General features: G+C 44.0%; 1 protein-coding gene across 1 annotated transcript in view; it reads left to right on the top strand.

The window, feature by feature from the left end:
* The window catches only part of TNRC18 (trinucleotide repeat containing 18), a 725141-nt gene that overhangs the window by 597171 nt on the left and 113944 nt on the right, over positions 1-14026 (top strand). Inside the window, exons 22-23 of the mRNA XM_044088920.1 lie at positions 13504-13612; positions 13865-13978. Coding sequence (XP_043944855.1) covers positions 13504-13612; positions 13865-13978 — 223 coding nt within the window. The remainder of the gene's footprint in view (positions 1-13503; positions 13613-13864; positions 13979-14026) is intronic.

The raw sequence follows: 14026 nt of genomic DNA, 5'->3' as shown, positions 1-14026 counted from the left end.
TACAGGGATCTAGCCTTCAAAACTGGTGTTATTGGATCTTTATCATTCAAGCCTCTACCACTATCTGCCCTCATTCTTACTATCCATCTAGTTTCATTAACCTCTGTCCTATTCCTAACATCACTCATCCTTTAATTCATTCTTGTTCTTTCAGTAACTAAGAACCTGAGCTGATGGATGTTGTCATTATCTACCACGTGTTTCGCTAAAGCACTAGTAGCCATCCTATTACTAATGTTATATCGATGTTTCCTTGTCCTATCTCTTAATTTTCTGACCGTTTTACCTATAGTGGTAGAGGTTTGAATGATAAAGTTCTCATAAGACTGGTTTTGAAGGCTAGACCCCCGTATAGATATGATTTTATTTATTTATTTTATTTTTATTCCCTTTAAAATATAATTGGACTAACTTTGGCATGAGGAGGGGTAATGATTTATCTATATTTAAGATTACTGTGTATGTGTTAATGTCTGAAGAAGCAGTTTTATTTTAATGTGAAAGTGCTTGCGTGTGTATCTGGAATAAAATATTTTTACCACTAGGCTGGATTTAGAGGCATCATTTTGTTCTGCTCTTTTTTTGTTTGTTGTACTAAGGAATTATGTCGTGATGGAGACAGTTTGAATGCAAAGCTCAGTCCTTTTGTCAAAAATAACTGCTGCCTCATAGTTATTTGAGTGAAATGGAAGCTAAATTCAAAAAAGCCTTGCAAAGTTAACATCTTCATTTGTGTGCATTTTTATACTTGCATACATGTATTGGAAGCTGCAGTAAGGTAAACTGCCTTTGGCAGATTTTGTGGAATTAGTGTAGATTTTTTCCAGAAGTAATTTAATTTTTTATGAATTTGTAGATGCCTTTCTGAAGTACATGGAACTGTATGAAAAGGTGAAAATATTTTTTTCTGATGTGCACGCTTGATGTTAATGTCAAGATTTTTTCAGCTTGACTGGCCTTTTTTTTTTTGAATGTAAAGATGCAAGCTTTTGAATTTTTTCCAGTGCAAAGTTGTGTTAGCAATGCGTTTTGCTAAGTAGCTCTTCCAAACTCGATGCTTATAATGGAGAGGCAAAGTTTTTTTGTTGGAAAGTTAAAGCTGGGTGATCCACTAGTTTAAAGGAGCTATACTGACAGATTTATATAATCAGTTTCTAAATGTGTATATATTATGCATGTATGCCAAGGAACTATGATATGAAAAAGCCAAGAAAATGTTAAAAAAATGTTTGTCGCATACCCAGCTTCTACCCACTAATTTTTAAACTTCCAGCAGAGAGTATAGCTTTTATTTACTGTCCAAACCCAAAACGGAATGTTAGATCCGGTGCTGAAGTGTTTTTTTTTCTTTATAAAGGGCTATCATGTCTTTGTTTTTGTGCCATCTTACTAATATATTCTAACCCTAACCCTGCCCATAACCCCATCTCTCCAGCTTCTATCTTGCCGTCCCTCCCTCCACAGCCCCTTTTTCCCATTTTTGCACATGAGGTTGGGGTATCAGTTCAACAGTGACAGACAGTCATCTAGAGCTAAGGTTCACACCACCAGGTGGCTAGCTGTGCCACAGTTGTACTTCCATACCACACACTCGCATGTACTCTCATGCCTATGTCCAATTTAGAGTACCCAATCCACCTACTGCATGTCTTTGTAATGTGGGAGGAAACTGAAGCTCCCAGAGGAAACCTGTGCAAACACAGAGAGGACATGCAGACTCTCCACAGAAGGCACCTCAGCCGAGAATTGAACTGGGGAACCTCTTGCTCTATAGGCTCATAGGAGGTTACTAGGCTAATAGCCCTAAGGCCTTTCCAAGCCTAGCCATGTAATACCCATGTTCCCTAATTGACCATTGTTAGATGGTTTGATTGTTTGCAGAGCTAATCTGTGATAAGCACAGGCTGCCCCAGTCCATGAGGGACATAGTTGCCACTCCACGGGTGAATTTACAGTCTCCTATCCAGTTGTCCAGGTTGAGCTTAAAAGGATCATTGAGGAGCTCTGCTTAACATGAATTGGGAGTTTATTTCAGACTAGTGTCAGTCTCTGGGAGATGTATCTGTCTCTCCAGCATGTTTTGTTAAAGTCACAGGATAGGTTGAAATCTCTGGAGCAAGCAACTTTTGTCCCATTTGATTTGTGGACGTGCAGCATTTCCATTAGGACAGGGTGAAAAACTGCTCTGTAGGTCAGACACAGGTCGCCTCTCAGAAGCCTGTAGGACAACAGAGTACAGCGACAGGGCTTTCAGTCTTTCCATGTAGGTCATGTTTTGGAGTCCCTGAATTCTCTTTGTCGGGAACCTCTGTGGTCCAGCTACTGCAGGTGTCTGGTGAGGTACATGCATACGGGAGCACTGTACTTTATTAGTGGTCTGATGAGGTTGGAGTACAGAGGAGTTTTAACATCCTTGGTTTTGGATGTGATGCCATTATTTATGAGGTGTGCAATGTAAAAGGCTTTCCTTACTACTATGGACACATGATGATTAAGTTTTGACTGCTATCAACTTGTACCCAAGTCGCACACAACTGGATTTGAGCTAAGTGGGGTGCTGGCTAAGGCAACAATAATATCTGCTTTGCCACTGTGTTGCCTTACGGCATTGTCCTACCAGATGTTCTTCGTGTTTCACATTTGGGTTATCTGCCTGCAGGTAGTCCTCAGCCGGCCTGGATACCAGAGTCTTCGGATTTCTGCGTTGGATGCTGTCGCTTCTTCCATGACGTCAGGTCATCAGGGGTATAAAACATGCAGTCTATGCCATTACATCAGTCTTTCTTGCCATGAGGTGCCCAGAGCAGGAGCAGGTCACAAGTGCTGGTCGGCCGACTCGTGAAATTTTCATTTTTGAGTTTCAGACCTGAAGTCTTCAAAAAAATAAGTACCCCATTGGGGATCTTTTTTTCTTGCTCTGACCAATGTCAGAAAAAAATTAACAATTGTCTTGCCTGTGGAAAGCAAATTCCTTATAGAGATTTTCATTCTTACTGTGTCACCTATTTAGGCCCAGACCACGATGTCCCCCTCTGTCAGTTTTGTGTCTTGCTCAACTCCTGAACTATTCATCATCGGGCTATTTTTGTAGCTAAATACTTTCGTTCTCGATCTCCGTACTCCGAAATGGCTTCATTAAGCCATCCGACTACTGATCTTCCGAAAAAACGTAAGGATAAAGGCAGAGACAGACCGCATAGGTCCAAAACTGCCGACGACAGTTCCGATACGCTAGTCGCCAGTTCGCCGGTACTCAGTGAGGCACTTTTGCCATCCATAATACCCACTACTACAGATTCGCAGGCCTCTACTGAGACCCATTCAGAGTCTGGTATGCCGTGAGATGCTTCTTCGACTATGGAACCTGCGGATGTCTCTACCTTGGATGGGTCCCGAGCCACTGTGCAGACACCAGCTTCTGAGGGTGCATTCAGGCCTACCGATTTTCATATCAAACCGACGACTTTCTTTCAAGCTAAGAATACCGAATTCCTCAGGCCTAAAGCTTGCGCTAAGCCTAGGAAACAGACAACCAAAGCGCATTCTTAGGCCCATATGCCTCAAAAACAAATGATTAGAATGGCTGAAGACCTTATTACCTTAATTAGGGGAAGCCAGCCTTCCCCCTCTAAGAGACCTAGAACTGATTTTCTTTGTAATTCTTTTGATTAGGAATCTGATATCTCTGTTCCTTCTGACTACCAGGATTTACCCTTATCTACTTATGAGGTTTCTGATGCAAAGGATTCCATTTCCTCTTCTTCCCCTCCAGAAGATTTTTCTTTTGGTGAAACGTTGCATACCCTTAGGGAGCATTTCCGCTGGGAAAGCCAGGACTATTCTCAGCTCAAAAAGAGACTTAGGGAATTTTAAACCTGCCTCAACACAGGCCTCTAGCTATCCCTCCTGTTCTGGAGATTGTCTATGGTGTTTTCTTGGAATCCAGCCTTTCTCCAGACACTCTGCCTCCAGCTCCCAGGAAACCTGACAGGTACTACAGAGTACCTGACTCTCTCAAATTCCTTTTCAGAAATCCTACTGTGGATCCAGAGACCATTTCCCAAGGACCAAAAGGCATTAAGGATACTACTGCCAAAAATCCTACCCCTTCTGATAGGGATTCTAGAGCTTTAGACAGATGGGGTAAGAAGGTATATACTTCTGCTACTTTGGCCATTAGGGCTTTAAATTGCCAGTTTCATATGTTAGAGTATCAGCAGCATATTATGGGATTAATTAAACACAAGATTATGTTGATTCCTAACTGTGCTGAACACAAAGATTTGCAAGAGGTAATGCATTCTAAGTAGGTAAACATACTTTGCAATGTGGTTTGATGCTTTAGAAGCATCTTGCAAGGCTGCTGTCACTGGGTCTGTACTTAGAAGGCATGCTTGGCTTAAGGAAATAAAACTTGCCAGATCATGTTAAAGCTAAATTACTGGATGCACCCTTACACCAAGAGCACATTTTTTGCAACAAAGCAGAAGTAGTCCTCAAAAGGATGGCAGAAAAAGCTAAATCTATGCAAACTGTTAAAGATTTCTTACAAGTACAGCCACCTAGATTCAGTAGGCATTGTCCTTCAAAGAACTGGTCCTTTCCAGTCCCTTCTAGGCCTTCTCAGTCCAAACCCAGGAGTAGCAGACCACCAAGACTTCAGTCTCAGGCTATGCACAGATCTAAGCAGTGGGGGGCCCCCACTTCCAAAGCAGGAGTAGTAAGCCACCCCCCCCCCTATGGAAAAATGGCACAATGACTTATCCTTAACTCTACCAAGCCTTGCTACTTGCTCCCTTAGGAGGAAAGCTCGCCCTGCATGCAAAAAACTGGGAAATCATTACCCAAGACAAATGGGTTTTAAACATAGTTTCCCTAGGATACAGATTCCACTTCCACTCACTCCCAACCCCAAGTGGATGGCCATACCTCCCCCCAAACCAGTGGACAGAGGCTCAAAAACAAGTGCTCTCTCTACTCAGTATCAGGGCTATTCAACCTGTCCCAGCAGAACAAAGGGGACAAGCTTTTTATTCAAGACTGTTCCTGGTTCCCAGGAAAGAAAACTCCTGGCGTCCTATCCTGGACCTTTCTATGCTCAACTCCTTTCTGGTGGTTCCAAAATTCAAAATGCTAACTCTTCAGCAGCTTCTTCCTATGCTAGCCAAGGATGCCTGGCTGGCAACTCTAGACTTAAAAGAAGCTTATCTGCACATCCCAATAAGGGAATCCTGCAGGAAATCCCTTCGCTTCAGGGCAGGCTCCATGCACTATCAGTCCTCTGCACTTCTCTTTGGCTTATCTACTGCGCCTAGGATATTCACAAAGTGCCTAGCTCCAGCCATTGCATTTTGCAGGCAGAGAAATGTTCAGATTTACCCATACTTGAATGATTGCCTGATTGAAGCAGAGAGTCAGGACTTGCTATTACAGCACCTGGCATTTGTACAGAGACTTCTAACTTTACTGGGGTACACCATCAACGAGAAGAAATCACAGCTATTACCCTGCCAGCAGATTGTATTCCTGGGAGCAAGCTTGAACACAACTTCCCAGATGGCATTCCTCATTCCAGAGAAACAAGTTCATTTGACAACCTACTTCAAACTAATGGCCACAAAAACCCAGCTATCTGCAAGGAAAATTCTGCAAGCCCTGGGGTTCATGGTTCTTGCATTCTGTTAATTCCATATGCAAGACTGCATATGAGGAAACTTCAATGGTATCTAAAAAGTCTATGGTGTCAACATTCTCAGGACCTGGAAACAATGATTCCTATCATTCCTTGTCTAAGGGCAGAGTTCCTTTGGTGGGCAGAGGCCTGTTACCACAACAAGGGACTCCCTTTCACTCTACCTCCTGCCGCCCAAACCCTAACAACAGATGCATCAGACTATGCAGTCAAGCTTGGAAAGTGGATGCCCTGTCCTTTACCTGGGAAAGCCACTCAGTTTATGCCTTTCCCTCTCCTCTCCTCTTGAAAGTTCTACTAAAGATCAAACAGGACAAGCCAAGGGCAATACTGATTGCACCAGACTGGCCTCGCCAGCACTGGTACCCCCTTTTGCGCAGTATGACACTGCTGCAACCATGGCATCTGCCTCAGACCCCTTCCCTGCTGTCGCAGCAGGCGGGCCAGAATGTTCATTGTGTAACACTGCTGCAGTCATTGCACTTGGGTTATCCTGCCGTCAGGCGGTTCCCCAGTCAGCCTGAGTTCCAAAGTCTTGGTCCAGTGTCGGTTGCTGTTGCCTCCTCCCTGACGTCAGTGCGACAGGGGTATATAAGATGCAGCCAACGCCATTTTCTTCAGTCTTTCTTGCCGCACGGTGCCCGAAGCAAAAGCAGTTCGCAAGTGCCGGTCAGGCGACTCCTGAGATTTTCATTCTGAATCCAGAACCAAAGTCTTCTACAAAGCTAAGTACCCCGTTGGGGAAACTTTTTCTTGCCTCAGACCGATGTCAGTAAAATTTAATAACTGTATTTCTTGTGGGAAGCAAATACCTCATAAGGATTTCCATTCTTATTGTATCCCATGCCTAGGCCCAGACCACGATGTCACTGGTTGTCAGTTTTGTGCCAGGTTTAACAAGTGCACTATTAAACGTCACTTTGATTTTACCCGGCATTATTTTGGCAGAAAATTCAATTATGCCATGCCGTCAGAACTTCCGATGACCGGAATACATAAAATGCGCAAAGACAAGGATAGACATCCTAGGCCCAAAACTGACGACGAAGCCTCTTCTAGGCCAGTCGCCGGTTCTCCGGTTTTCAGCGAGGCGCCTTCGCAGCCCCTGACAACCGCTTCTGTAGAACCACTGGCCGCCTCCGACTCCCACGTGGAGATGGCTGGGCCTTCGGATGCACAAGTTATTCAGACTACCGAAACTACCCCTTCCGAGGGATCCGGAGTAGCCGAACAACCCGCAGCTTCAGAGGGTGTTTTCAGACCTACTCAGTTAAGCATTAAATCGTCTGCTAAGTCTAAACCTACTTTAAAAACAAAAAAAAAACAAAAAAAAACAAATACAGCATTCTCCAGGACAGGCCTCCATGCCTAAGAAACAAATGCTCAAAATGGCTGAAGACCTAATCACTCTGATCAGGGGTTCCCATCCCCCTCCTGATAAAAGGCCTAGACAGGATGCAGACTATGACTCATCCGACCAGGTATCCATCTCTTCAGATTCATCCTCAGACCTAGGTTACTCCTTACCCCCTTATGAGGATTCTGATGCTGAGGAATCAATTCCATCAGCCTCTCCGCCTGAGGACTACTCCATTGGGGAAACCTTACATACCACGAGGGAGCATTTACATTGGGAAGGCCAGGATTACTCAGAATCCAAGAAAAGGCTCAGAGACTTCCTTTTATTACCTCAACACAGACCCCTTGCTATTCCGCCAGTGTTGGGTATTGTGGATGATGTGTATACTGAATCCAGCTTAAATCCTGATTCTTTACCTCCAGCCCCAGTTAAGCCTAACAGATACTACAGAGTCCCTGACTCGCACAAATTTCTTTATAAAAGCCCTGTTGCTGACCCTGAAACTATTTCTCAGGGACCCAAAGGGGTTAAAGCCTCATCAGCAAAGAATCCAGTCCCCTCTGGCAGAGATTTTAGAGCATTAGACAGATGAGGGAAGAAAGTATATACGTCTGCAACTTTAGCAATGAGGGCCTTAAATTGCCAGTTTCACATGTTAAAATATCAGCAATTTTTGATGTCTCAGTTGAAACAAAAAATGCTTCCAGATTCAGATCCTCCTAATTTAAAGGAAATGCAGGATTTATTGCATGCAGCTGAACAAGTGGGAAAACACACTTTGCAATGTGGTTTTGATTCTTTAGAGGCCTCCTGTAGAGCAGCTGTTACAGGTTCTGTCATTAGAAGACATGCTTGGTTAAAAGAACATACGTTACCAGATCATGTTAAAGCAAAACTATTGGATGCACCTTTGCAGCAGGATGTGTTATTTGGAGTTAAGGCAGAAGAGGTATTAAAGAAAATGGAGGGCAAGGTAAAATCTATGCAAACGGTGAAGGATTTCTTACAGGTTCAGCCTCCTCGATTTAGCAGAAATTGGCCAACAAAGAATTGGTCCTTTCCAGTTTCAGACAGACCTCAAAGGGGCAGATACAGGCATCCAAGAGGTAGAGGTCAACCACAAGGTTCTCACAGGCCTCGACAATGGGGTGCATCAGGCCAGAAAGAAGGGGAAGACAGGCCACAACCTTATAAAAAACAGCCCCAATGACTTCCCACTACAGCTGCCAAACAGCTCTCTCTTGGCAGCCCCCTTGGGAGGAAAACTGGTACTTTTCTATCACAATGGGCATATGATCACCAAAGACAAATGGGTTCTCAACATTGTATCTCAAGGTTACAGGTTCCACTTTCACACACAGCCAAGGTTAAAAGGAATGCCAAACCTGCCACCAAATCAATGGGCAGAGGCTCAAAAACAAATTACAGCACTCATGGACATGAGAGCTATTCAAAAGGTACCACCACAGGAGCAAGGACAAGGATTTTATGCAAGACTCTTTCTGGTCCTCAGAAAGGACAAAGCCTGGAGGCCCATTCTGGATCTTTCTTCCCTAAACACTTACCTGGATGTTCCGAAATTCAGAATGTTGACACTACAGCAGCTTCTTCCCATGCTGGGCAAGAAAGCTTGGCTCGTAACCTTGGACCTCAAGGAGGCATACCTGCATGTCCCTATCAGACAAAACTGCAGAAGATACCTCAGATTCATAGCTGGTTCAATGCAGTATCAATTCTCTGCACTGCCCTTTGGCTTGTCTACTGTGCCCAGGGTCTTCATAAAGTGCCTGGCACCAGTAATTGCATTTTGCAGACAGAAAGGAATTCAAATTTATCCGTACCTGGATGACTGCCTGATTCAAGCAAAGAGCAAGGGCATTCTTCTAAAGCATCTGGCGTTTGTAAAACAGTTACTAAGTTGCCTAGGGTACACAGTAAACGAAAAGAAATCAAAACTAGTGCCCTCACAACAGATAATATTCCTGAGTGCTAGATTGAATACAATGGCCCAGATGGCTTATCTCACGCCAGACAAGCAGGGACATCTGACTCAGTATTTTCAGTTGATGGCAACAAGAACCCAACTCCCTGCAAGAAAAATTCTGCAGGCCTTGGGTTACATGGCATCTTGCATACTACTAATTCCATATGCCAGGCTGCATATGAGGAAACTACAGTGGTACCTAAAGAGTGTCTGGTCTCAACACTGTCAAAGTTTGGAAACATTATACCACTAATTCCTTGTCTTCAACAGGAGTTTCGATGGTGGGCTCAAACCTGTCACCTCAACAAGGGACAGCCTTTTACTTCAACCCACAGCCAGGCAAACACCGACAAACAAATGCATCGGATTACGCCTGGGGCACACACATGGCAGGAAAATGTATTCAGGGCAAGTGGCCCGCAGAACAAAGGCATCTTTACATCAATCAAAAAGAGATGCTAGCTGTACAAAATGCCCTAATAGCCTTCAAGGACCTGCTACATCCAGGACAACTACTACTAAAGACAGACAACACCACAGTTATGTGGTACATAAACAAGCAAGGGGGCACTCACTCTTATCCCCTCTGCAGACAAGCCATGACCTTGTGGACCACAGCTCTAAACTATCAAGTTCATCTGCAAGCACAATTCCTGCCAGGAGAGAAAAACACACTGGCAGACGACTTAAGCAGAAACATCATGGATCCCCACGAATGGGAATTGAATCCATAAATATTCAGAATGATAACACAGAAATGGTGGAGCCCAGATATAGATCTGTTTGCATCCCCAATGAACTGCCAGCTACAGAAATTCTGCACAAGGACTTACCACCCACAAGCATGGAAAGTGGATGCCCTCTCATTCAGCTGGACAAACCTACTAATATATCCTTTCCCACCACTGCCTCTCCTTTCAAAGGTACTTATCAAAGCCAGGCAGGAAGAGCCAAAGATGATCCTGATTGCACCAGACTGGCCACGCCAGCACTGGTACCCAATCTTGAAGAACTTGGCACAAGGACCGCCCTGGATTTTGCCGCAAATCCCACATCTGCTGACTCAGCACAACAATCAGATACTTCACAGCCAGATAAAGACTTTAAACCTGGCTGCATGGATGATTACCTAGTCAAGCAAGCAATGCCTCTCTCCAAAGCTGTTATGGATGTCATTCTGGAGGCCAGAAGGCCTAGTACCAGGAAAGCCTATTCGGATAAAAGGAAGAGATTCTGTGCCTGGAACCAGGCTCACAGCCTTGACCCTCTTGTCCCAAATATTCCTCAGATACTACAATATTTAACTGAGATGCTGGACAAAGGCCTCTCCTTTTCATCTATCAAGATCCACGCATCTGCCATCTCTGCTCATTGCAACATGGAGCCACCAATTTTCTCTAATCCTTTGCTAAAACTACCTCAGAGGGGCTAAAAACATAAGACCGCTCCATAGAGCACCTACTCCAACTTGGGACCTCAACTTCGTGTTGGAAAAATTAACTTTACCTCCTTTTGAGCCAGCTAACACAGTAGATTTAAAATATATCTCTTGGAAAACTTCTCTACTCGTGGCAATAACATCAGCACGAAGAGTTTCAGATTTACAGGCACTAATGGCAGTGGAACCTTTCATCATTTTCCACCAAGACAGGGTGTCTTTAAGAACTAACCATACGTTTATGCCAAAGGTGGTATCAAGTGTGGCTCTAAACCAAACTGTTCACTTGCCAACTTTTTATCCAAATCCACAGAATAAAGGGGAGAGACAACTGCATTCTTTGGACATACACAGGCAGTTGCGCTTCTACTTGGACAAAACCAAAGCTTTCAGAAAATCTGAGCAATTATTGGTAGCATATGCTGCAGGAGCACAGGGAAAAGCCATTTCAAAACAGGCTATTTCAAAGTGGATAGGACACTGTATACATTTCTGCTATACACACCATGGGAAACCTGTACCTTACAGCATTAGATCTCACTCCACCAGGGCAACAGCCACTTCAACTGCCTACATCAGAGGAGTACCTACCAAGGACATTTTGGAAGCAGCAACTTGGAGTTCTGTACATACCTTCACCAAGCACTACCATCTGCCTCTGTACTCTAAATCCAGAGCTGGCTTCGCCACTGCTGTGCTGCAGGGCCTTATAGCTACCCTTAATGCCTTATAGAACCAGCCTCCCTACCTCAGCTTTGGGATTCTACCCAAGTGTAATGACTGCAGCAGTGCAACACGATGAACATAGTACAGTTTTGTACCTACCATAAATGTAGATGTTCGAGTGTATACACTGCTGCAGTCCAGGTTACCCTCCCTCCTTCCCCTCTTACTTGCTGGTATGTACCTATGCCTTCTACCCTTTACTACCTATGGGGAGTATTTGCTGGTATCTGAAAATTGTTGATTGCTTTCCTTATGTATGTTTTATTAGCAATTGGAATAGCCTACCTTTTTGGGGGCACCTGACATCTGGGGCAAGAAAAACTGAAGAAAATGGCGTCGGCTGCATCTTGTATATCCCTGTCGCACTGACGTCAGGGAGGAGGTGACAGCAACCGACGCTGGACCAAGACTTTGGAACTCAGGCCGACTGGGGAACCACCTGACAGCAGGATAACCCAAGTGTAATGACTGCAGCAGTGTATACACTCGAACATCTACATTTATGGTAGGTACAAAACTGTACTTTCTGCTCCCTCAGCTTCAAACCCTGAACCTTGCAGCCTGACTAATTCCCTGAGCTCACCTCTAGCAGCCCTCAGTAAGCAGGTGATGGATGTCATTCTTGAGGCAAGGAGGCCTTAGTACTAGGAAATCCTATTCAGAAAAGTGGAAAATATACTGTTTCTTGAGCCAGCCTCAGGGGATGGGCACAACGGTGCCCAGCTTACCTCATATTCTAGATTATTTAACTGAAATGCTCCACATGGGCCTATCTTTCTCTTCAATTAAGATTCATGCCTCTGCCATATCAGCACATTATAATTTTGAGCCACCCCTCTTCTCTCATCCCCTGCTAAAACAATTCATTAGAGGGGCCAAAAATTTAAGACCCCCCCCCCCCGGAGGGTTCCCACTCCAGCCTGGGACCTTAACTTTGTATTGGAAAAACTCACGCTTCTCCCCTTTGAACCAGCTGCTACAGCAGAATTGAAATTCCTTTCTTGGAAAACAGCTTTACTTCTAGCCATCACTTCAGCAAGAAGAGTGTCTGGAAGGCAGGCCCTCATGGCAGTGGAACCCTTCATTATCTTCCATGCGGACAGGGTTTCCCTCAGGACTAATCCATCCTTTATTCCCAAGGTGGTGTCTAGTGTGGCTCTAAACGAGTTCATTCATTTGCCTACTTTTTTCCCTAATCCTCAGAATAAAGGGGAAAGGATACTGCATTCTCTGGACGTACACAGACAGCTTAGATTCTATTTGGACAGGACTAAGCCTCTGAGAAAATCTGACCAGCTGCTAGTTAGCTTTGCTGCAGGGGCAGAGGGGAAGGCCATTTCAAAGCAAACCATTTCCAAATGGATAGCACATCGCATCCATTTCTGTTACAAACACCATTGAAAACCTACCCCACAGGGGATAAGAACACATTCCACCAGGGCTGCATCTACCTTCGCTGCATTTCTCAGAGGAGTCCCTAATAGGGACATCCAGGAAACATCAACCTAGAGCTCTGTGCATACTTTCACCAAGCATTACCACCTGCCTATCTTTTCTGGATTTGTCACAGCAGTCTTACAGGGCCTTATTGCTCTTTAACTACCTCCACTCTTCGTTAGCTTTGGGAATCAACCCACATGTGATGACTGCAAAAGTGAAACATGAGGAACATAGTACAGTTGTGTACACTTACCATAAATGTAGATGTTTGAGTGTATTCACTGTTGCAGTCCTGGTTGCCCTCCCTCCAAGCCCCCTGACTTCTCTTGACTTTTACCTTTCCTCCTTGTTTGGTATATATTATATAATGTGTATTTGCTTTTTGCTGGGGGTGTTCCATTCCATATAATTGCTTCCTGTTGTGGGGGCACCTGACATCTGGGGCAAGAAAAACTGATGTAATGGCATCGGCTGCATGTTTTATACCCCTGACGACATGAAAGAAGCGACAGTATCTGACGCAGAAATGCAAAGACTCTGGTATTCATGGCCGTCATGTTTGCAGAGAGATCCCTAATGTACTTTTTTTGAGATCCCTAATGCACTTTTTTGATGACTAGGGGGAGGCTAAAATCTTTTTTTTGTTGTTGTTTGTGGGAGGGTCACTATAACAGTCTAAGAATCTGTAGCTTTGTAATTAAGAGTTTGTATCTGACTGCTTTGCGACTGGAGGGAACAGTGCTGTTTTAAGCAGGCCTAACAGATGTACAGCAAAACCTTAAGTCTATAGTACAAAAATTGAGTCTGTTACAGAAAATGCTGTCACCTAGATGTCCTCAGTATATTTTCTTTCTCTACATTAGATCATTGATGTAAAGCCACCTTCTGTACGGTTCCTTCCTGAGGGAACCAGAATTGCTGCTTACTGGAGTCAACAGTACCGCTGCCTCTACCCAGGGACTGTTGTCAGAGGTAATTAACAGCTGTGTCTTCTTTAAATTCTGGATTCATTTGGAGACTCAAGTCAAGCAAGAGTATGGCATCTTTGTTTGGCAGCCTGTCTGCTTTTGTTTGACTTTCTAATTGCAGCCATTTGTTTATTACTACCTTTGGAAAATTTACCAGTAGTTATAACTGTTACTGTAGTACTTCTGTATTGTGCCAAGGTGTTATAATATGCTGGTGCAGCTAACTGCTAAAATTATTTTATCTTATTTTCCCTAGGGAGCACAGATCCTGATGAAGATGATCTGATTACTGTGGAATTTGATGATGGCGATACTGGGAGAATTCCTCTCTCTCATATTCGCCTCCTTCCTACTGATTACAAGATACAATGTAAGCTACCAATTTTCTTTAGATCATATAAAATGCTGTTGACTGTTG

This window comes from Protopterus annectens, chromosome 12.part0 (assembly GCF_019279795.1).
Source record: "Protopterus annectens isolate FY-2018-M chromosome 12.part0, PAN1.0, whole genome shotgun sequence".
Classification (NCBI taxonomy): Eukaryota; Metazoa; Chordata; order Ceratodontiformes; family Protopteridae; genus Protopterus; species Protopterus annectens.
Note: the sequence above shows the minus strand (reverse complement) of the source record. Positions and strands in the feature narration are given on the sequence as shown.